General features: G+C 36.7%; 1 protein-coding gene across 13 annotated transcripts in view; it reads right to left on the bottom strand.

The window, feature by feature from the left end:
• Window positions 1-23,693, bottom strand: part of ENAH (ENAH actin regulator) — a 155,317-nt gene that overhangs the window by 30,212 nt on the left and 101,412 nt on the right. For 7 of the 13 annotated variants that reach the window (XM_067729629.1, XM_067729628.1, XM_067729622.1 and 4 more), the window contains 2 exons: window positions 15,750-15,806; window positions 10,773-10,857 (listed from right to left, as the gene is read on the bottom strand). In XM_067729629.1, coding sequence (XP_067585730.1) covers window positions 10,773-10,857; window positions 15,750-15,806 — 142 coding nt within the window. The remainder of the gene's footprint in view (window positions 1-10,772; window positions 10,858-15,749; window positions 15,807-23,693) is intronic. The other 6 variants (XM_067729623.1, XM_067729625.1, XM_067729635.1 and 3 more) reach the window with 1 other exon arrangement.

The following is a 23,693-nucleotide window of genomic DNA, read 5'->3' as shown; positions in this document are numbered from 1 at the left end:
AGAATACATCTTCCAGTAGCTTCCTAGGAAACTGTGCGGAGGAGGAAATTTTAGATTGGAAGTAACTTCTCAGGAATTACTTTTAAAATCTTCTAATATTCTAAAATCCCAGTGATATGCCTTGGTGGTAGATCTTTTTATGTTTTCCTACTTACTGGGCTGGACACTTGGTGAATCTTTTCAGTCTGGACCAGGGGACCTGGCAAACTACAGTCCATTACCCAAATCTGGCCACACCCATCATTTCCGCATTGTCTATGGCAAAGCTACAAAGGAAGAGCTGAACAAATGTCACAGAGACCTCGTGGCCCACAAAGTCTAAGACCTTTACCGTCTGGCCCTTTTCAGAAAAAGTCGGCACCCCTGACCACAATCAAATCACTGAGTTCCAGGAAATTTTCTTATTTATTTGCAGATTCCATTTCCTCACATTTTTGTTTTGTCCCCCTAAAATTCCTCATATTTAGATGTTGGACCTCCTAATCTGATCTTCTTTTATTTTTTTCCTCAGGTACTATCTATCTTTTACAGCTATTTTCAGGGCAGTTTCCTCAACCTTATTTCTCAAACCTCCTAGTATTAAAATTAATGCTTTTAAAAAAAATTCTAAGTACATTTTCTTACACTCTGATTCTTTTTAAATAACTACAAACATTTGCTTTATGAATAAAATATATTCTTAGTTCTCTGAAGCTATTATATCATTTTTTAGGTTTTCTTCTGTTCCCTGTTATTACGTGTTTCCTCCAATTTCAATTTTTTCTGTTTGTTTTGATCTGTCTTCATGTTATAAAAGTTGTCCTTAAAGGTATGATGATCCTTGGCTGTCCATTCATGTTCATAAGTGGTACTAAAGCTGATCAGAAGCCCTTAAATAAATGAGCTTCAATGGGAGGGACCTTGGGTGTCAATATCTTTGTCTTTTCTCTTGGCCGAGCCAAGTTTCCGGAGGAGGACTCTTCAAGTTCCTTACCTGAGTTCTACAGGTCTGGCTGCCAATGACTGGGAGCTGAGCAAAGGAAAGAGACCAAGTTGGCTGACTTTCACTCATCTCTCTTCAGTATGGCCTCTCATCCACACCTTCACAGCTGTGCCTCCTATACCTCAGGCTTTACCAGGAGCCAGCCAACCTGCTGAAAAGGGCCAGAGAGTATCTCTGTCCATATTCTTTTTTCTTCCTTTTTAAAAAAACAACTCTGCAAAAATGTACAAGCCCTCCTTAGCTCTCAGCTATGCAAAAACAGCCTACAGGGCTGGACTTGGCCAGCGAGCTATAGTTTGCCAACTCCTAGCCTACACTGCGATGCTGTCCAAAATGGTAGCTATTAGCTGTATGTTTGCAAATTGAGCACTTCAAATGCTCCAAGTTTGAATTGGGATATGCTTTTAATATAAAAACACATACCAGATTTTGGAACACATACCAGATTTTTCATACCTAGTATGAAAAAAAAGAGTGTAAAAACACCTCTAAAATTTTTATCAATTACCTATTGAAATAATATTTTAGATGTATAGGGTTAAATATACTAATAAAATTAATCTCACTGGTTTCTTTAAAACTTTCAAAAATGTGGTCACTAGAAGACTTTAAAATGACATGTAGTTTGCATTACATTTCCACTGAACAGCACTGGTCTAGCGCATCTCTAGAAGATAATAAATCTCTAGTCTCCTGTTTGGGTGTTGTGGGGAAAATCTGGGTAGCTAAACCCTCCTTATAAAGACGTACCTAACCCTCCTACGTGTAGCATGATGAAACGCCTTGCCACTGAGAGGCACCACAGCAACTCAACCCTTCTCTTCTCTGTCCTGGCTTACTTTAGCTTTTGCTGGTCTACTAAGCTAGTTACCACCTGTATTAGTTTTTGTGGTCGCCATAATAAAGAACCATACACTAGGTGGCTTAAAACAACGGAAATTTATTCTCTCAGTATGGGAGGTGACAAATCTGAAGTCAAGGTGTTGGCAGTGTTGGTTCCCTCTAAGTTAGGCTCTAAGCAAGAATCTGTTCCATGCCTTGCTCTTCCTTCGCAGGAAGGCTGGTAATTCTTGGAATTCCTTGGCTTGTAGAAGCATCACTATAACCTCTGCCTCCATCTTTACATGGTGTTCTCTCTGTGTCTCTGTGTCTTCACACGGCCATCTTCCTTCGGTAACTTTCTCCTCTTCTTATAAGGACATCAGTCGTGTTGGATAAAGGGGTCCATCTCACTCCAGTATGACCTCATCTTAACTAACAACTCTATTTCCAAAAGGTTACATTTTGAGGTAGTGGAGATTAGAATATATCTTTCTTTTCTTTTTTTTTCCTTTGGCTGTGCCATGCGGCATGCGGGACCTTAGTTCTCCGACAAGGGATCAAACCCATGCCCCCTGCATTGGGAGTGTGGAGTCTTAACCAGTGGACCACCAGGGAAGTCCAAGGACTTCTTCAAGTATCTTTCTTGGGAGACACTATTCAATCCGTAACACCACTCATCAATAAAATTTTAGAAACCAGAAAGGAGACGGCCATTTCTTGTCTTTACATTGTACAACTGATGTCCCTAAAGTGCAACTGCTGTTCCTCAAAGTGCAATGGATGGTCCCAAACAAAACCAGATTCTAAATACATCGTTAAACTTTTCTTTAAGCAATTCATTTCCTTTCTGTAACAGTCAGAAGCCAAGAAAAATAACTTGAAGAATAAGAATTTTTAGCTATTCATTAAAATAATCCATTTATAATTTATGGTTCTGAGCAAAAACCCTATCAAGTTTGTTATGCACACCACACATACACATGCACACATATACCCAAGGAGCACACTACTCACATCATTTTCCTCCTAACCCATCCATTATTATTAGCTCACCAAATACGAATCATTTACCAGTCTTCAAAAATCAATTACTGATACCCACTAACAGCTTACCTAAGAGTAGTAACAGAAATGTAACGTTATTATAATATGAACTTGATACTGAAAATATAACTACTAAAATTGCAGGTGAATGTTATGATGCAAACTAATATTCTCTTCTACTACATTTTCCAGTAACGGCGTATAAAGATCCAGTTAAATAGCCAAAGTAACAGGATAAAATTACTTTTTTCAACTTATGAAATAAAAGTTGCCCCAAGGGTATTTTATCATGCCTCTGAAAATAAAATCAAGCACAAGAAAATTTATTTTTATATAAATAACTACCCAAAATAAATTCTGAAAATATAATTTCTGTTGGAAACCAAACATCTCACTAGAGTGTGCTGTACATCCCTCTGCCACTGTGTTTTTTAATCTACAAAACGAGATCCAGCCATGTACAGCTGCTGGCTGAGATAAAGTGAAGACCAGCACTGTGTATATAAAATTTAGCAGATATTTTTAGGTGTTGTAGTACCTTTTCCCAAGTATCTTTCAACCATAAGTAAAAACAGATTGTTTGGCATGTAGGTCAAAAGAAAATGGCATATACTTTTCTTATAACTTGAAAATACTGAAGTTTTACAAAGCAAGATGCCTTCTTATTATATGACAAACAGGGAAAGAATATTAAAAAGCAATGTCTTAGCATGGCATAAAGGCCCTTTACGTATTAATTTAATAGCACCATCAGTCCTGGAGCGGAGGAAGAGGGGTAGTACTCACGTCACACAGGTGGTGTGCACTCCCTTGGCTCTTACACATAGACTCTTTCCGCCTAGAATGCTTTTCCATTCTATGATTGGAAACTCCTAGTTCACTTCCCCTTCAAGGCACAGCTCAAAGAGCATCTCCTCAGGAACGGCTCCCACCGTCTCCCAAACAGCACAGACAGAAAAGCCCAGGCAGCATGAAAAGAGTGCGTATTATCTTATTTAATGGTCCCAACAACCTTATGAACTCATACTGTCTGCCTGTTATGCCCCAACACCTACATATAAATGAATTCAGTACCACTGAACTTCTTGGCTTCTTATTCAAAACTTTATTCAGGTCCCTACTCTCAAGTAGCCTACAATGTTCACTGTGGAGACAAGACTCATATGTAAAGCAAACAACAAACAATAAAAAAGCATGTGGTTAAGTTACAGGAGTTCAGAAACGAAAACCATTAATATACCTGGAAAACAGTCTACAGAAAAGGACAAGACAGAAAGGACGAGAAGGGCAGGACAGAGAGGTAAATGCTACAGAGAAGCACAGAGGGAGAACCCGAGTATGGTGTACAGACAGTCTTAAGGGAGGAAAGAGATCGTGGGGTGGGCTCTTAAGTGTCAGGCCAAAGAATTAAACTGGATGCGAGGAGAGCTGGCCACCCGTACTGCGAGCCGGGAAGTGACATGAGCTCCTGGACTCCTCTTACTCAAGTTGGTACATTTGAGCAGTCAAACTATCTTCCCCCGCTCCAAGATTCTACTGGAATTCCAGAAAAATGAAAGTGTGTATAAATAAACCCACTACAAAGTAGACAACTGAGCTGAGTGGTCTTTAGTAGACCAAATGTATCATCAAATTTCTGGAAGACAAAAAGGGTTAGGGAGGAGTTACATGTCTAGAATTCTCTCCCAGTTCCTATGTACTAGTACATCCAACTGCCTAGTAGTCAGCATCTCTACTTGAATATGTCCAATGGGCATTTCGGCTTAACATCTTCAAAATTCATCTGACCTCTCCCCACAAAACCTGCCACTCACAGTCGTCTCAGTTAATGGTAATTCCATCCTTCCCACAGCTCCCGTTAAAAACCACAACTCCTCCCCTTCTCTCACACCCCACATACAATCCACCAGGAAATGTAAGGATCTGCCTTCGCACCGCTTCCACTGCCTGGGGAAAGCCATCATTATTTCCTGCCTAGTTTACCACAATAGCCTCTTAACTAGTTTTCTTGCTAGGCTGCTATCACAACCCTGTACCTGCTTTCATTTGTGTTTCTCTATAGCCTGGTCTCAACAAAGCAGGCAAACTAATTCTGTTAAAATGTTAAGCCAGATCGTTCCTATCAAAATCATCCGATGGGCCCTCATTTCTCTCAGAAAAAAGCTAATTTTTTTTTTTTTTTTTTTTTTTTGCAGTACGCGGGTCTCTCACCGCTGTGGCCTCTCCCGTTGTGGTGCTCCGGACGCGCAGGCTCAGCAGCCATGGCTCATGGGCCCAGCCGCTCTGCGGCATGTGGGATCCTCCCGGACCGGGGCACAAACCCGTGTCCCCTGCATCGGCAGGCGGACTCTCAACCACTGCGCCACCAGGGAAGCCCAAAAGCTAAATTCTTTATAATTGCCTGCCATGTCCTGCATGACACGACTCCTCCACTACTCTCCTTTTCTGCTCCTGTTCTCTCTGCTCCAGCCTCCATGCCTCCTCGTTCCTCCCTGTACACGAGCACAATCCTGCCTTAAGGCTCTGCACAGACTGCGCCCCCTGCTGTAATGCACTCACCCAGACATCCACTCGGCTAACTCCTTCCTTTCATTTCCATAAGATCTACTCTGATCAACCTACTTAAAGTTGTAACCATTTCCCCTTGGCCCTCTGCAACATATACTCCCTTCACTTGGCTCTATTTTCCTCCCATAGCACTTACCATCTTCTGCTACACTGGGTCATGTTCACTCTATTCTCTGATTAGGTTGAGGCTTTCTGTCCGCCACCCACCACCCTGATATACCGTAAGCACTCAGAACAAAGCACTAAGCCTCGAACGTAACTGGACTGAAGAGTGGAGGCATCCAGGGTCCCGAACACAGACTCAGAATGGCTGAAGCAGACGCGAGAAGAATCTGGGAAAGACCTAACTTGAGATCAGCAGGTAGAAAGAATGGGAATGGGCAGTTACAACCGTAATCAAGCTGATTAATAAACACACACACTGTCTGAAGAAAATGCTCCAGTCATCCCTCTGTTCCCCAACCTCAGCTCAATGGATGGAATGGCATTTATCACAGAAGACTGTCCTCTAAACAAAGTGAAGAAGCTGCCTCAGATGAGCTAGCGTGTCTGGTGGAACTAGAGGTGGCTCAGCTTCGTGGGGCTGAGGCCTGTTGGCTCCCCCCTCTTGTACCCCAAAGGAGAGCCTGTCAGTCTGTCTGCTTGACCACTTACACAGACCCCCTTGGCAGCCCTCGGTCAGGGAAGAATGCTGTCCATAGACACCCAAACCTCATAATGGAACAGGAAACCCAAGCCAAGTACTGACGTCATTCAGACTGATTCTTTTTTTTAGAAATAAAGAGACCACTAAAGATTACCAGATATTTGGGTAAAACCAATAAGGCAAACAATACTACTCTATAGGAAGGCGATAATTCAAACAAAGGATGAGAAACAAGAGGGACTTAAGATACAATCATGAATTTAGGACAGGCTGTTTTGAAAAAGGAATAATCGCTCCCCCCGCCTCCGCCCCGCAAAAGGCTCTTGGAGAATAAAATTAAATTATGGGAGATCAACTACTGTGCTGTCCAATTAGGTGGTCATGAGCCACATGTGGCTCTCGAGCACTCATACTGTGGGCAGCCTGAACAGAAACGTGCTGTAAGTGTAAGAAACACATACTGAACTTGGAAGACTCAGTACGACAAACAGAATGTAAAATACCTCAATTTCTATACTGATTTCTTTTTGAAATGATAATATTTCCGTTATAATGGGTTAAATATTTTATTTAACAACGTATTTTATGTTATTAAAATTAATTTCACCTGTTTCTTTTTACTTTTGCTAGTATGGCTACTAGAAAAATTTTAATTAATTATGTAGCTTATATTTCTACGAGGTAACGCTGGTCTAGAACGTATGGTTAAAAATATCATCAAGAATACAGAACACAGAAACAGAGGCAGAAAATGAGAAAAGATAAGCATCATAAGGAAATAACCCAGGAGGCCCAGCATTTGATCAGTAGGAGCTCCCCAAAAAGAGAACAAAACAGAGAAGGAAATGGCTAAAGAAATAAAATTTTAAAAAATCTAGGAGTTGTGGATAAGTCTTCAAATGGAAACAGTCCATTAAGTACTGAGCTTAATAAATCGGGGAGGGACCCCAAAACCAAAAACAAATCACATCTTTGTGAAAACTCAGACTACCATGGTTAGTAAGGAAGTTTAAAAGGATTCTAGGAAGGGGGAAAAAAGATCACCTACTAACATAAAGACAAAGATTTAATGGCAGTAATAGAAAGACTGAAAATGTATAAACCATGGAAATAAAAAAACAAAAAAATAAAATTAAAAAAATGACGTGTCTATCAAAACTAGGTGGTAGAATGGAAGAAAGGGGATAGGGAGATGCACAGAACTACTGCATTCCTCTTACAGAGTGAAGAGTTAAGAGATACTAAGGTTATTAGAAGAACTAAAAACAATAACTACTCATGATTGGCAGGAGAAGTGAAGAATTCATTTTTTCATAGTGTAGAGTCAATAAGTACTATCTGTAATGTGACTAATCAAGAAACAGAAATATAAACACATTATATATTACTATAGAAGAACTCATCAAAAGTACTAAAAGTAGAAATGGTTAAAAGTGATTAAGTCTCATGATTAATATAAGGGGAGGGCACAAGTGTGCAGCAGATCACCCTCCCCCCCTTTTAGACCCTCCTACACTGTGCAAAAAAGTTTAAGAAAAAAGAATCTAGCAGTAATAAAGTAGGAATAAGTGAAAGGGATCTAGCTTAAAGACAGAAAAACTAGCAAGTCAGAAAACTATAGCAGTATACAAGCAAATAAATACTGGAGAAAGCTATTAGTAATGAGAATGTCAGGACAGTAAATCCAACAGGCTTTTAGAGAAAGAAATAACAAAATGTACTTGAATAGATATTGTGAATGAAGATAATTATAGACTTTCTCAGCTGAAATTTTGGGAGAAATATTAGAGAGAAGAAGGAATGTACTTTAAAAATGAAATCATAAGGGTTTAAACTGAGGCATCAGTAGGATACCCAAATGGATGAGCTCTAAAATAGGAATTCTCATTGAGGATCCACTGTTGGAATTAAGGGGGTCTGTAATCCTCTGGACCATGTAAGGGCACACATGTGTGCACATGTGCAAAATCACATGCACATATCTGAAGGGTTAGGTTGGGTGGGGTGGGGGGACTGGATGGAAGAGGACAGTAGTTCACTACTTCTACTAAATTCTCAAAAGGACCCATGACACTACTCCATTTATCTGGAAATATGGGTCTGGCTCTCCATTGGATAATCAGGAGCTGTAGATTTTGAAGCCATCAGCACAGAAGTTAAAAGAAAACTATAAGATCCAACCAAATCATCAACTTTTCAAAGGTTATACTGTGTGCAGAAATAAAAAAGAGATAGCTAAGTGTAAAGCCTTATATAAGAAAAGGAAGAGGTACAGAAAAGGAGAAGAGTTAGCAAAAAAGATACTCTAAAGCATCAAAAGGAAGAGAGAGAAGTGGAATACGTAGACCAAGAGAAGACATTTAAACGAGAATAAGTCAATGATGGTAGCAGCACATCCAGTAGATTTGTGAACACAAAGCAGATTTCATGAGATTAAAATGGAAATGGGGTGGGACTTCCCTGGTGGCACAGTGGTTAAGAATCCCTCTGCCAATGCAGGGGACAAGGGTTCGAGCCCTGGCCTGGGAAGATCCCACATGCTGTGAAGCAACTAAGCCCGTGTGCCACAACTACTGAGCCTGCGCTCTAGAGACCACGAGCCACAACTGCTGAGCCTGCGCTCTAGAGACCGCAAGACACAACTGCTGAGCCTGCATGCCACAACTACTGAAGCCCACGTGCCTAGAGCCCGTGCTCTGCAATAAGAGAAGCCACCACAATGAGAAGCCCGCGCACCGCAAGGAAGAGGAGCCCCCATTCGACACTACTAGAGAAAGCCCACGCGCAGCAACGAAGACTAAGGCAGCCAAAAAACCCCACAAAACAACAACAACAAAAGAACATAAAAAAAGGAAATGGGGTGAAAAGTAAAGAAAAGGAATGGAGATGAAATTAATAATGAGAGAGAAGGAAATTGGTTGGTGTCAAGTGGAAGAAGAAAGAAGAGTCTGTGCGTGACTATGGACAGAAAATAATTTAAAATTCATACCAATTTTTCAGAAATTCGGATTCCACTCTTCAAAATGACTGAGTTAAAGTCTTCAACTAAACAAATAAGTAATATAAACATCTTCAATTTTCAAACCCTTAAGTATCTACTTACATACAAAGAGAAAAACCTCAAGTCCAGATGAACGCTTTGAAATGAGAAAGAACGTACATGAGGGCATGGCGTTCTCATGACAATTACTAAAAGTTCACTCAATACTCGTTTTCAACTACAACTGCATGCTGCAAGTTCTTGACAACCCTCTGTGAAGCAGATGACCCACCTGTGACCCTTGACAAGGCAGCAGTACCAGCAGAAGACTTCTGTTTGTATTCTGTGCTGCCCTGGACTCCAGCAACTGTGTCTGGGATTACTTGCTTGACTACTCTGTATTACCAGAGATGATCTATTATGTTCAGGATTTTCTCCTGGTTCTTCCTCGTTTTCTACAAATGTGTTACTCTCAATAAAACTATGATCATTTTTTATGAATTACTTTTCCGTTTGGTGTGTGAGAGACAGCATACAATTTCTAACTCTTGGAATTATTCTAGTATGTTTAAAATTTTCAATATGGAACTGAAATAAATGAATATATTCCTTAAACTTCCCTTATTTCTATAGAAACTTAATTTTATTTATATCTGTTAGAGCATCACTCTAAAGAGCAGAAAAAGTTTCACCAAATTTGGAGGCTAGTTCCAGAGTGATCTAACTAAACATATAGGCTGTGGCAAAAACGAAATTCACTTTAAGAGATCCTGGAGGGCGCTCCTCAAGAGCTAAGTAGTTACACAGCAAAGCAACAACACAGAACCACAGCAAGAAATTCCTTTGACTGTCTGTCAGGGAAACATGACACATATATTAAGACAACATAAAGAATATGGAGAACATTTCAAATATGAGGCCAAATCAAAAGTGACAAGAAAAATTGCTGGCTTGCCATGGAGCAAATGCCTCTCAACTGGAAAATTCCATCTGTAAGATGGTTATCAATTCCCCAGAACAAAACAGGGGTGCCCTACTAGTAACAAAAAGCAGTATCAACATCTCTAAAAAGTTTCAATTTGTTGAAAATGGGGCACCTGGTTTGACTAGCTCAATTTTAGTTACTGAATGTGACTGGATTTTACAAAGCTATTTTGTTATAAAGTAGTCTCTAATTTAGAGACTCTGGGTTAATTCAGAAAAAACTACCCCTAAGTGAGGCCGTATTATAATTTCAAATGTATTTCTAAACTGCACTGAGATAATGAAGACGTTATTGATTTCATTCAATCACAGTTTAATCATAAACAGAATGATTCTGTATTCCATTACTATTCCTGTTCAATATTCAATGCCTTGTACAAAGAGCCAACACTATTTCAACTTTCCAGTCATGTGACAGGCATAATGATCAGATTAATTTATAACTGCTATAAAAATAAGACTGCTTGAAGTGTAAACACATTTTATATGCTGTTAAGAGTATTTAAAATATTTTAAATTCATGAGTATGATTTTTACCAAAAAAGCATATATGAAATTTTATAACATCTTTTGTCCAGCCTATTAAGAATCTGCTTGATTATTAACAGCGATTCTAAAACTTAATATAACAATAAAAGTTCAGACTTCCAAATGGCTGATGAGACATAATCTACCTTCAATATCAGATGTTCACAGATTGGTCTTCTGTAGTAGAAAGAAAAGGTGCAAATAACTCGTGAATTTACCTTCTTTGAATTTCCAATTCTTCTTGTGATGGGCCATTCTGAACTTGGGCAGGTAGTTGTGAATTTTGTCTAGGCAATGTCGGCCCTAAAAAGGGAGGGAAACATTATAGATGAACATTATCTTTATACTGCACTGGATAGAGGAGATAAAATCATGAGAATAACATAAAACCATAACATATTTACAAATGTATCTTCTTTTTGTTTAGCAAAATAAAATATAAGCTTCATATAACACACAGCAAATGAAAGACTGCAACATAATACTGTCATTATCTCCAGAAGGCTTACTTGAAACAAATGGAAAACATCAACAATAAAAGAAAAATAAACATTTATATATGAAGAGCTTGAGTAAAACAAGTGTTCAATGAGCATCTGAATAGGCACCTAAGCTTGACGCTTCTAAGACAATGAGACATTCTCTTTGGGGTACTTATTCATGAAGTGGAGAGGGAGAACTTAAATGAAAAATCAGAATTCAAAAACTCACCTAAATAGAACACTGGAAATGAAAAACAGGAGAGAGAGAGCATGAGAACCTTTTTACTAGACTGATGTATGCTAATGCATTTATCAAATTTGCCCACTTTAAGTTGCCATTCTTTTTTTTTTTTTTTTTTTTTTTAAGTTGCCATTCTTATTTAATGGCCTGGCATTTCCAGCACTGGTGAAAACAAACATTTGCTAAACTTCCATATATAATTAATCTACTTCTCTGAATTTTTGATGTAACACAGGTAATTATAATAACTTTTCATTTGGGGTAAAAACAAAACAAAACAAAAAAAAACCTGCGTTCAAAGCAACATGGTTCTGTCATGAGAAACTAATGACCATTCATTCCCACATCATATAAAATGCAGACCCATTTTTAGCATCTCATAAAGAAGGCCACTAAATAATGGGACATTTTAATGTCGCTGGATATAAAAATTATGTGTCATAAAATGAGATAAATAAAATACTAGACCTAATATACAATGCCTATGGTTACAATAGAACAATCTTGAAATCTAATCCAGTAAACAAGAGAATAAAGAAACTGTAGTTATCTTCCACTCTTGGAGAGAAATATATGAGTAATGATATGCTGCACATATTTGTGAATTCTAGTGTGCCAGCAAAGGCCCCTAACAGATAGTTTGAAAGTGTTTTGTAGACCACTAGTATAAAAAACAGTTAACAAATAAATGCTTCTATGTGCTAAAGCAAACTCTTGTAATCTATATGAGTTAAAAGCACAAAGTATCTATTTTATACTAGTGGAGAAGATTTCACAAAGAGAAGGATAAGGTTCACTAGAATATAATACAGTACTTTTATATCCCAAGTGCAGAAAAACAAATAATTTGATCTGAACTTACCTACTAATTTTTCTCCTCATCTCTTTACACGTTTTTACATTAATCATTTAATTTGTCCTCTAAAGACAAATTAGATGACAACTGCAGTGATATTTCATTAGATTTCCTAAAAGAGTCTGCTATTTTAAGAGCCACATAGAGGAAATATAAAAATATATTAATCCCATGTAATCAGTAACAGCAAAAAAATAAAATAAAATAAAGCTTTTAAAATTAAAAATGCACTTAAATGTTTGCATAAATGAAAATATGTAATGTGTCTAGGAGACAGACTGGAATTCTTTCCTTCTTTCGGATATTAACATAATGATATAAAAATAGACTGTCCTATTAAGCCATACCCTAAGGTTTAGTACTTTACTCGTCTCTTCTGGCAGAGGAGGGGGACATACAAGGTGGGAGGGTAAGTGTGAGAAAATAAAAACTATTTGCGGTAGTATTTTCCAAAGTTATATTTATCCAAAAATATTAAATGTGAGCATTCAGCATGGGCAACTCACAAGACCACCATGGTTTAACTAGTTTTAAAAACAATGTTTGTGTATTTAAGTTAAAACTTCATGCTACTCGAATAATTAAGCAGTGAATGTCAGTAGGTAGATTTGTTTGGCATCAGTCTCAAAGAATTCGATCCTGCTAATTCACATCTACATCAAGCACTGTAGCTCAACAATATTAATAGATTAAACTCACCAATTAAAATCTCGACGTAAGTTTTAACTCAAATACATAAATTCAAGAGAAAGATGTCAAAATTTCAACTCAATCCTTCTGATTTTATTTAAAGGTTTTTTTTTAAAATTAAACTGTCCAAAGTTTGATACAACTTACAAAAAAATCTGAATGTGAGAAAGGTTTCTTTTAGCAATTTATAAAAACTATTTTGGATTGTTTTTTTAATTTAAAAGTTTACTCAGCAAGCTTGTTTTAAAAGAAGGTTTTAAAAATGTGGGCAATATTTTCTGGCTGATATTATTAATTATAAAAATAGTTTACTACAAGGAAGATCCTTTTAAAATGGGAGGAATCCAAGAACAACTGAACAACTCTTAAAATTCTTTTCTACATGGTTCTTGGTGATAGTGGGTTATCTGTCTTCCCAAACACCTTCGTTATTAACTGGGGGGCAGAAGAGAGGACGCCTTCCCCCTGGCATTTTCTCACATCCATATCTAACCTGGTTATTTCGTTGTTTCTTCTGCATCAATATTGTCAACTAACAATAACAAGCACATTGAAATTCATGTGCATTTAAGAAATAATATAAATATACTGTGAGCATTAAATAAAAGAGTCTTAGGTAAATTATGAACTTCAGGTACTCAATTATATTCTTCATTCTTGTCAAACATTTTACTGGGTTATACAATTGTTAAATTATACCAAAGGCACCACACACAACATGAAGCAGCAATTAAGATTAGGCAAGGCTGTCAGCTGCCACTGTATTTTCTGGAATATAACTATTAGTTACTTCACATAGGTCATATGCCTACATGAGTATTTGTGTTCTCATAGAATGCAAAAAAGGTACTTTCCTAACCAGTGGGTAAGTAACAATATTTTATGAGCATCACAGGGTGGTTAACGGCTCTTTTGGGGGAAAAAAGGAGAAGTGACAAGTGAACCTGCTTTGTTCCTACTATTGTATCATAAAGAAGAGTAGCTACATGAGGGTTAGTTTTCTCTGTTCTATTACCACAGCCAAAGACAATGGTTGGTCTTAATTTGTCCTGGCTAGAATTCATATAGCAAAGTATGTAAATCACATGTTTCTAATAAAGAAAATGTGTCTGTGTCACTGATATGGTATCTTATAAATGATGGAAATCAGAATAGAATGTCTCCCTAAACCAGGAATGAATGGCATTTCAGTCTTGACTTCAATACTGAGTTTTGGGTAAAGCATATTTCACTTATTGTCACATTTTAATTTTCACAGACCTAGTTTCACACTTAGCCACAGACTATTTAAAACACAGGACTAAAAGACAAATAGGTGTTATTATACACAATACAATCAAGTTTAAACTTAGCAATGTGGTAATTATATTGTTTGTACACAGTTAAATCAATTAAACATACTACTGGGGGAAACTGCTTTTTAACACATTATTTTACAACTTAAAAAATTCACCTTTATGAAGGCCAAATCAATCTTTTCTCTGCAGTTGGGTAAACTCTATTATTCTGCATGTGAACTACACATATTAAGTAGCGAAGTATAGAACATCAAGTAAGTTTTCAAAAAGAGCTAAAAAGAGTCCTAATAACACAAACACAAACAATCACTCATGGCTAGTTCAAAAGACCGCCTGGAAGAACCCCCAGGAGGAGGCAGAAAAATCAGAACTAAAAGTTACTAATTAATCACTTAATCTGTAATGATTAATTAAGGAACCTGAGAAGGAGTGGAGAGTTTATAAGGAGCCGCACAACAGGCTCACTGCTGTAACTGTCACCTGGAGAGATCGTAAAATAAAACCTCAGGTGATTAAGAAATGCATTAGAATTTTCATTTTTGGAAATTTCTAACACATGCTTATTTGCCTAAACCAGCAAGTATATCAATCTTAAAGCAATTCTCTTTATAGGTCAAGAAACAGTATTAGTAATACTGAAAGATCATATCAAAAACTCTGATTCACATGGATAAAGTACATATACACAGTTGAATTGTTTATATGAAATTTTAGTAGTATATATCATTTTATCTCTCATAAAATAATCTGGCCAGCCAAGGTATACAGTAGTCAAAAACGTATATACGAGTTAAAAAAAAAAAAAAAAAAAGGCTCTAAGATTTAAAAGTCACTTTTTGAACTTGGGTTTTCAAATCAGAAAGTTTTAGGATCAAATGAGAATAAAAAGAATTCAGACGTGTGTGTGTGTGTCGTGTATATGTGTACATATATAGATACATCCTAGTGTAAGGAGAAGGATATGCATATAATGCATATACCTGATTAACTGTAATGTGGAATGGTTAAGTGACATAACCGGTTTGTCCATGCAAACAACACATATATGTGCACACGTGTGTATATGAGCGTGAGAGTAAAAGAAAACACTCTGTAAGCCTAAATTCACTCCTAAGCCACAGATATCTAACCTACTGAATAAAGGAGGCTGTCGATCAGAAACCAACCTATTAATAAGAGCTCACATCTGCCTTACAACATGTACACCTGAAAATTAATTCAAGTTAAGCAAAAGCTCCCTTCCAATAAATCACATTTATATTCCCCAAATCATATTAAGATGAATATAACTTTTCCCCTTAAATTCTAATTTAAAAGACTGCTCTCAAAGAAAATAGTTAAAAACAAAAACGAACAAACAAAAATCCCTCTCATTCGTGTTGGAAGAAGTGAACAAGAAATTAGTTCTGAGATCCTAATTCTAACTAAATCCTTTCTAAGAAGCCAACTCAAAAGCTGACCAAACCACCTACATGAACCACAACAAATATCACAACATAAAACAGTAGCTTGCTGTGTATCCCAAATACCACAAACCAGACCATGGCCTAAGGAAACAAAAGTTATGGAAATGCGCAAGGAGTATGTACCACAGCTTGAAAAAGTAATGTAAACATAATGTTGCTTACCACAGAAAATACATCGCAAATTAGTGCTGTCCTGGGTAGCAGTAACTTTGCTCTGGGCTGCAACAGACACCTTGGTGTTAGAAGCTTCAAAGGACAACGGGGCCATCTGAAGAACTTCACATAAACTAAAAGGTGCTTTGAAAGGTTCAAAAGTATTACACATACGTCCTAGCTAGATCCTCATTCTGGAAACTCTGTAATTTAATAAAAACGTATCCTCTTTATAACATAAACTTGTTAAAATTTTTTATGTGTAATCTTATTTGTGGAAAAAACCCTATAATAAGCCACAGACCAAATGATGCACTCATAGCTTAATTATTTCCTGAGTTATACAATCAGAGAATGCAATCGATTTGCATTTTACAATTATCTTAAAAAGTAAGTGGACCTGAGATACAGGAAGTCAGATCTATGGCCATTAGTTAATTCCATGATAGCTACCCTCTTTTAGTATTGCTCATTTAAAAGAATTTGCAGCTGAAAAAAATTTAAGGGAAATGCTTAAGATTAGCTTAACGTGAGATGAACTCATCTCTACTAGTTGAAGACCAAAGCCATTTTACACAGCCTCCAGCAATTAAAGTGATATCTATTCATTGATGTCAAATAAGAATATCTTCATTTTTCATCTTTGAAAAACAGCAAAACTATTCATTGTTTTATCAAGCCACATTTTATTTTCCTTTTTTCTTCAATATGTATATATGCATACGAATTTGACAAAATCTTGTTAAAAAATGCGTGGCCACCTCAAAAAGCCACTTAATATTTAGGTTGCCTATACTAAAATTTACCTTAAGTATTAATGAGGTAAATTCTCTTTAAGTGAAAAAATTCAATGAGAAGGAGATGATAATTTATGAAAAGGGGAAAGGCTTTTACAAAAGCAAGGTGACACTCAAAACTGGGGTGGGAAAAACAAAAATTTCTTTTAGTTTTACATTAGTGACGTTCAAAACTTTACATCAATACTTTTCTATAAATAAAATACTACAGAAATTCTTTTCAGCATAGGAAAGATTTTCTCTTTCCATTAGTATTAATCAAGAAACAATAAACAAGTTAAAAATATACTGACTTAAGACAGACTACATAAAGGCAAACAAGACAGTAATTTAGATTTCCCTTAAAACTGTATTATTTAAATAATACAATTTATGGTAACTAAAAGTTTGCATAGAATCAAAACCAAACCAATTTATATTTAAAGAATGCACACCTGAAAATGGTAATAAATCTTAAATAAGAGAATTTTTTATTGTTTTTTAGAAATTAGATTTAATATAATCCAATTACGTTTAAGTCTTGTTTTAAAGATATTAAATACAGCAGATATTTTCAAACACAAAATAAGATTGTTGAATGTCACCTTTCCTAAGTACTTCCACCCACTTAATCAATTATTATTAAAGTCGCATGCACAATATTTACAGTAATGACATAAAAAAGACCACAGGCATACATATAAAATGTCTACTAGCCTAATCAGATCATGCCAAAGACGATAAACCATTTAGAAGATGTTCAATAATTATATTTTGTTTAAACTTTTTAAAAAATCTGTCTTACCGATGTTTGTAAATGACTACTTCTATAAAGCCCCTATTAAATAAACATGCCTAGTCTTCAGGTTTTACCCTTCAGTTCCTTTTATTCATATTTAAAGGAGGAAAAAAAATAAGGAAAATATTAAAAACTTACAGGAAAAACCTGAGAAATTATCTCATCTCTGACAGCAAAGAAACTGCCACATTCCATTACCGATCACTTTGGTAAAAAGTCATCTGACAATCGTCAGAATTGAGGTAAAACATTACTACCACGTAAGACCCCAAATCCCCAATTTTGCCAGTTTAAACTATTATGCAACATTCTTGCACTTGGTATCTTTAAACATATTCTTTCTACTGACTTTTACTTCATACCATCCCTAAAATACTTATCTAAATTCTGATAAGGTTGCTCGAGTTCTACTGCAGTTTGCATTTCCCGAAGATACTAAATTATTCATTCCATCATATGCATAAGGCTAACAGCACTTCCTGCTTAATACTGATGCTGTTAACTCTTTCTTCACTCAGTTGAGGGAGGAGGGTGGAATATGGGAAAAGAATGTTCAGTGTACAGATTGAGTAAATTCAGTTAAAAAAAAAAGACACGTCTCTTTAAATCAGTGTATTAAAATAGGCTTACGGCTGACAGAAATAAGGATGCACCCTAAAGGAAAACATGACCTAAAGAGGTTAACTAAAGCAGTTAAGATGCATCAAAAAGCAAAACTTAACATCTATATTAGACTTCTAGAAAAGAAAAAAGACCATCTCTATGAGCTACTCTGACCTTGAAATAGTCTTGTCATGGTTGTTCATTTATTTCTAATATAGTTTGTGAAACAGCTGTCCCTCAGGCTTTTCCCCATCTTTTAACATCCTTTAGCATTAGGTATTTTGTACAAGCAGGGAAATACACAAACCTTGGGTGAGATATTAGCAGGAGAAAATGACAGGCTGTCATTTGATCAGTATTACTGCATTTTATTGCAATATATAATTACTATAGTAGACCCTTAGCATTCACATTTTTAACATTAGAGGTCTCCACGATCAGGAGTTAATCCCAAAGAAATTCGTAACGAGGAAACTACCCAGCTCAGCATTTTTTCTGAGGATTAAAAGAGATAATGTTTGCTTACAGCTGGTTTTAATTTGATTTGTTCTCTCTGGAAAGCTGGTCTGTTGAGTAAGCACAGCATAGCATGCAAATTAGCAGTGATCATACTTCTGACCATCATTAGGGCCCCAGGTATTATCCTCATGATTGCAAAGTTCTACTATAACCATTTTTGAGAGGGCATGAAAGCAAATGTGTTTGTGTTTGTTCTAAGGTATACAGAATAGAATGGAAGAAGACACTGCAGTGGTATGGTTGCCTGTGTTCAAAAATAGGTACCATGGGGTATAAACTGGTACAGCCACTATGGAAAACAGTACAGAGACTCCTCAAAAAATTAAAAAACAGAACTAACATATGATCCATCAATCCCACTTCTGGGTATATACCCAAAGAAATTGACAACAGGATATTGAAGAAATATCTGCATTCCCACGTTCAGTGCAGCATTATTCACAATAGTCAAGATATGAAACAACCTAAGTGCCCATCAACAGAAAAGAAGATGCAGTGTATACACACACACACACACACACACACACACACACACACACTGCAATCTTATTCAGCCATAGGAAAAAGGAAATACTGTTAGCAGCAATATGGATGGACCTTGAGGGCATTATGCTAAATGAAATAAGCCAGACAGAAAAAACAAAGACTGCACGGAATCACCTGGATGTGGAACCTAAAAAAGCTAAACTCACAGAAAAGTGGTTGCCAGGGGCTGCGGGGTGAGGGAAATAGAGAGAGGCTGGTAAAAGGGTACACATTTTCAGTTACAAAATGAATAAAGACTGAAGATCTAATGTAAAACACGGTTGATAACATAGTTGATAACACTGTACTATATAACTGAAATATGCTAAGAGAATAGAACATAAATGTTCTCACCAAAACAAAACAACCAATCAACCAAACAAAAAAGATAAATATGTGATAGATGTGTTAATTGACCAGATGGAAGAAATCCTGTCACAATTTACATGTGTATCAAATCATCATCGTGTACACTTTAAACATCTTACCATTTTATTTGTCAATTATACCTCAATAAAACTGGGAGGAAAAAGGTACCATATTTGCAGGGCACTGTGCTAAAAGACATGGGAATTACAAATAGTAAATTTTATACAAAGTGAGGATAATTTTAAAGTGGCATTTAAAAACATTTTCAAAAGAATTTCAAATTTTGTTTTAAAATATATGCAGTTTTTAATAAAGGAAAATCGTTATATATCTCAAAAAATGAGGTATCATGCATCTATAGCCACATGTGAAAAAAATACCATCATATAGAACTGCTCTCTTTTTTTTTTCATTACTGAATCTTAAGCAAAACTATTTATATGACTAGGTTTCCCCGCCCCTCTTCATTTCTTTAGTTCTCCCCCAACTTAGGGTCTCAAATGCATTTTATTCCCTTCTAAGCAAGAATGAAAATGGCTGCTAACAGTTGATAAATTGCTGATAATTGATTAGGCTTGACTGGCAATAGCATCAGTCCAACATCTGTTTTGTAAGCCATTTATTTTTAGATGTGGAATGAGTGACTGTCTCCAGCTAGAGAAACTGAAGTTGAGGGGTTTATAATTTACCAATCCTGCCATATCCTAACACTTCTAAAGGTAAGAGTAATCCGTGTCCCACATTCATTTCTCTGCTTCTTCCTCATGGGCATAGATCAAATTCCCTCACCATCCCCACCCCCTTCTATTTCGTTACTAAGGCACTATTAAGTACATATATGCTCAGAGAAAACACCACATTCAGGTAGAATGCACATTAACAAAGATGATTAGCTTATTACTAGAGTATCTGTTAACTCTCTAACCAGCGCTGTTATCTATTCAGTTATGCAAACCAGATATCTAGGGCCCTTCCATTACTACTATTTAACCTACTTCCAAGTCCTGTTAATGCAATCTCCTCATTGTTCTCCAAACTACCTCCACTGTCACTCTTCATGTTCCATGATCTCTTGGTTTTCAAAGTGGGATTCATATATCCCAGAATGCTAAACATACCCTAGGGTAGGTAGGAAAGAACATAGTAGTACTTCCATTTCTGTTAATTTTTTTCTCATCCTTTTTACAGTTCTATTTTTTCATGTTTTACAATGTATGCCATATGTCAACGCCAAACATATACATAAGCTATAAATGCATGTGCATTAGGAGATAAGCTCAAAAATTAAGGGACCACCAGCCTAGACTATTAAATAAACTGTCCATTCTGATGCTGTACCTCTCCCGTTCCCCACAGCAGCCGGTGATACTTTAATAACTAAACCAGATCAAATCATCTCCCTTAGTAAAATCTCTTCAATATCTTCCCACTGATCTTAAGATAAATACCAAACTCCAGTGCTTTCTCCCCATGATGTGGCTGTGGCCTAACTCATCCCATTCATACTTTGTTTCTCTCTACACTCCAGGTACATTGCCCTTCCAAATTTTCAAATGAGCTATATGCTCCTCGCGCTGCAGGGCTTTTTTTACACATGCCACATGCCTTCTGCCTGTGATATTCTTTTCTTGGTCACCTAGTATGCTTCCTTTTTGTACTAATTAGAACTTTCTGGCAGTCAACACTCAACTGGAGTTACTATTAGCCCCCAGACAACTAATATAATTATTTCTCCCTCCTTCACTCAGAATTCTTATTTCCTATTTCTAGTTTTTTAATTATATATGTTTTTCCCCAGTTATCCACTTCAAAAAATTTGAAAGGAGATAATAAGTATAAAATTGGGTAATACCAAATTTTCTAAGAAATATGAAGAATCTGTCTAAAGACTTAGGAGAAAAGTTTTCATACATTAAAATTAGGCAAAGTGGTACAAACTTATATTCAGACAAGAAGGAAAGTGGGAGACAGATAAAAGAGATGTGTGACATCCTACAAAATGAAAGTTTGGGGTGGGGGGGATGATAAAGGCACCCAATTCCATGGGCCAGGCTCATTTGGGGGTGGTGGGCAATCCAATGAGATGAGACCACCTCAGATCATTTTTAAGGAAACGCATGCAATTTTGCTTCCTCATCCACATGTAAAGAGCTGAAATTCTTTTAACCAAGAAAAAAGTGTTTTCATTCTAAAAGTATAATACAAAAATTTTCAAAGACCATGTCTGTTCTTTCCTCCTTTTGTAAGAGAAAAAGAATTAAGAGAACCAAAAAAGTATGCAGTTCTAAGGTAATGCTCTTGGATGTGGGAAAAAAGTGAAGGACAATGTTGGGCAAGAAAACTGAGCCTGGGGACCAAGAGAATAAACTTCAGAGATTTCACAAATGGCCAAGCATTCATCTCTATTTACATTCAATTTGGCAAAGAAAACTACTACACAATTCTACTTTCACAATTTACCAAGTCTTTAAATGTTGAGTTTTTTAAACTAAAGAATATGAGGAAGTCTTTCTGCTTTGGTTGTAACCTCCTTATTTAAAAAAAATATTAAGTATTAGTCATTACTTTCACTGTATACCATACTCCTACAACTTTAACACACAAACATCAATTGTGAAAATAAGAAGGTCAATTGTTAAAACTTAGAGAGTATGCCTAGATACGTGAATACATGCTTTCTTCTAATGACTTACTTTTCAAACTGCCATACACGATACCTGCTACAAAATACATGAAGCTCGAAAAAATTACGCTAAGAAGCCAGTCATCAAAGATCACATATTGTATGATTCCATTTATATGAAATGTACAGAACAGGCAAATACATCGACACAGAAAGCAGATTAGTGGCTGCCAGGAGCTGGGAGGTATGAAGGAATGGGAGTGGGGTAAGAGTAGGGGTGGTGATAGTGACTTAGGGGCACAGAGTCTCTTTCCCATGTGATGAAGATGTTCTTAAAACTGATTGTGGGGATAGCTGCCCAATTCTATGAATATACTAAGAACCACTGAATTGTATACTTTAAATGGGTAAACTGTATGGTACAGTAAAGCTATTAAGGAAAAGAAAAAGTGCCATGTCATGCTTGTATTCTTCATCTTGGAATTGTTTATACCATAAAGTTGAAAAATATCCCAGTGCCTATTACTTTTCTATTATGGAAAATATTAAAGGTGATTACTTCTGGATGGTGGGATTTTCTTTAAACATTTTTAAAAACATACATTTATTTATTTATTTATTTATTTATTTTTGGCCATGTTGGGTCTTTGTTGCTGCGCACGGGCTTTCTCTAGTTGTGGCGAGCAGGGGCTACCCTTCCTTGTGGTGTGCAGACTTCTCACTGCGGTGGTTTCTCTTGCTGCAGATCACAGGCTCTAGGCATGCGGGCTTCAGTAGTTGTGGCACGCAGACTCAGTAGTTGTGGTGCACAGGCTTAGTCGCTCCACAGCATGTGGGATCTTCCGGGACCAGGGCTTGAACCCATGTCCCCTGCAGCAGGTGGATTCCTAACCATTGCGTGGATGGTGGGACTTTAGATATTTTTACTTTCTTCATTATGATTTTCTGTACTGCTTAAACTTTTATAATAAGCACACAACTTTTTAATCGGAAAAAATTTTTTCGCTAGAAAAACAAAATGCTGTGCTGGAAAACCGAGTTCTACTGCCCAGAGCAGTTCTTGTCGGGTGGAGCTCCAACTGGCTCTAGGTTCTGACGAGAGAACTGGATGTACACAATTGAAGAAGTGACTCAATTAATAGTACCAGCATGACCCCAAGTGTCTGGAAGGACTGCAGAGCCAGCACCTGGGTGTCCCTTCCAAACACTAGAGCTGGTCTGGGAAGGTTCCTCTGCCATCATGTTATTTTTCAGGAGGAATCAAAAATCAAAGCCATTTGTTAGGTCATGACTCTGAATACATATCCATTCAGGATGGTTCATTGAAAACCAGGCCTGTCCTAGTTAAACCAAGACAGCTGTCTACTTCTCCCGGGGAACCCTACTGCCCTCGTCCTTCTCATTTTCTCTGGACAATAATTCGTGATACTTCATCGACGAAACCAAGAAGCAACTTCTATCTAAAACAACCCCAGACAACCCTAACACTTAAATGACAAAGATGTCCACATTTACTTTTGGAAACTCAAAAATAAGTAAAATTTTATTAAAAGAATAGTTTTGATGAATATATAATAAATTAGATAAACTGGGTTTGTTTACCTCACATGGGGTTTATGAAATAGAATTAAATGTAAATAAAGTTATTGGTGTGGGCTGTCAACAAGTACATAAAAATAAACTTGTTCTACAAACTAAACATCATTAACTTCAGTCTCTGAAATGTAATTATATCCATA

The sequence above is a fragment of the Pseudorca crassidens genome, chromosome 2 (genome assembly GCF_039906515.1).
Source record: "Pseudorca crassidens isolate mPseCra1 chromosome 2, mPseCra1.hap1, whole genome shotgun sequence".
NCBI classification, from domain to species: domain Eukaryota; kingdom Metazoa; phylum Chordata; class Mammalia; order Artiodactyla; family Delphinidae; genus Pseudorca; species Pseudorca crassidens.
This window is presented reverse-complemented; position numbering and strand designations above follow the sequence as displayed.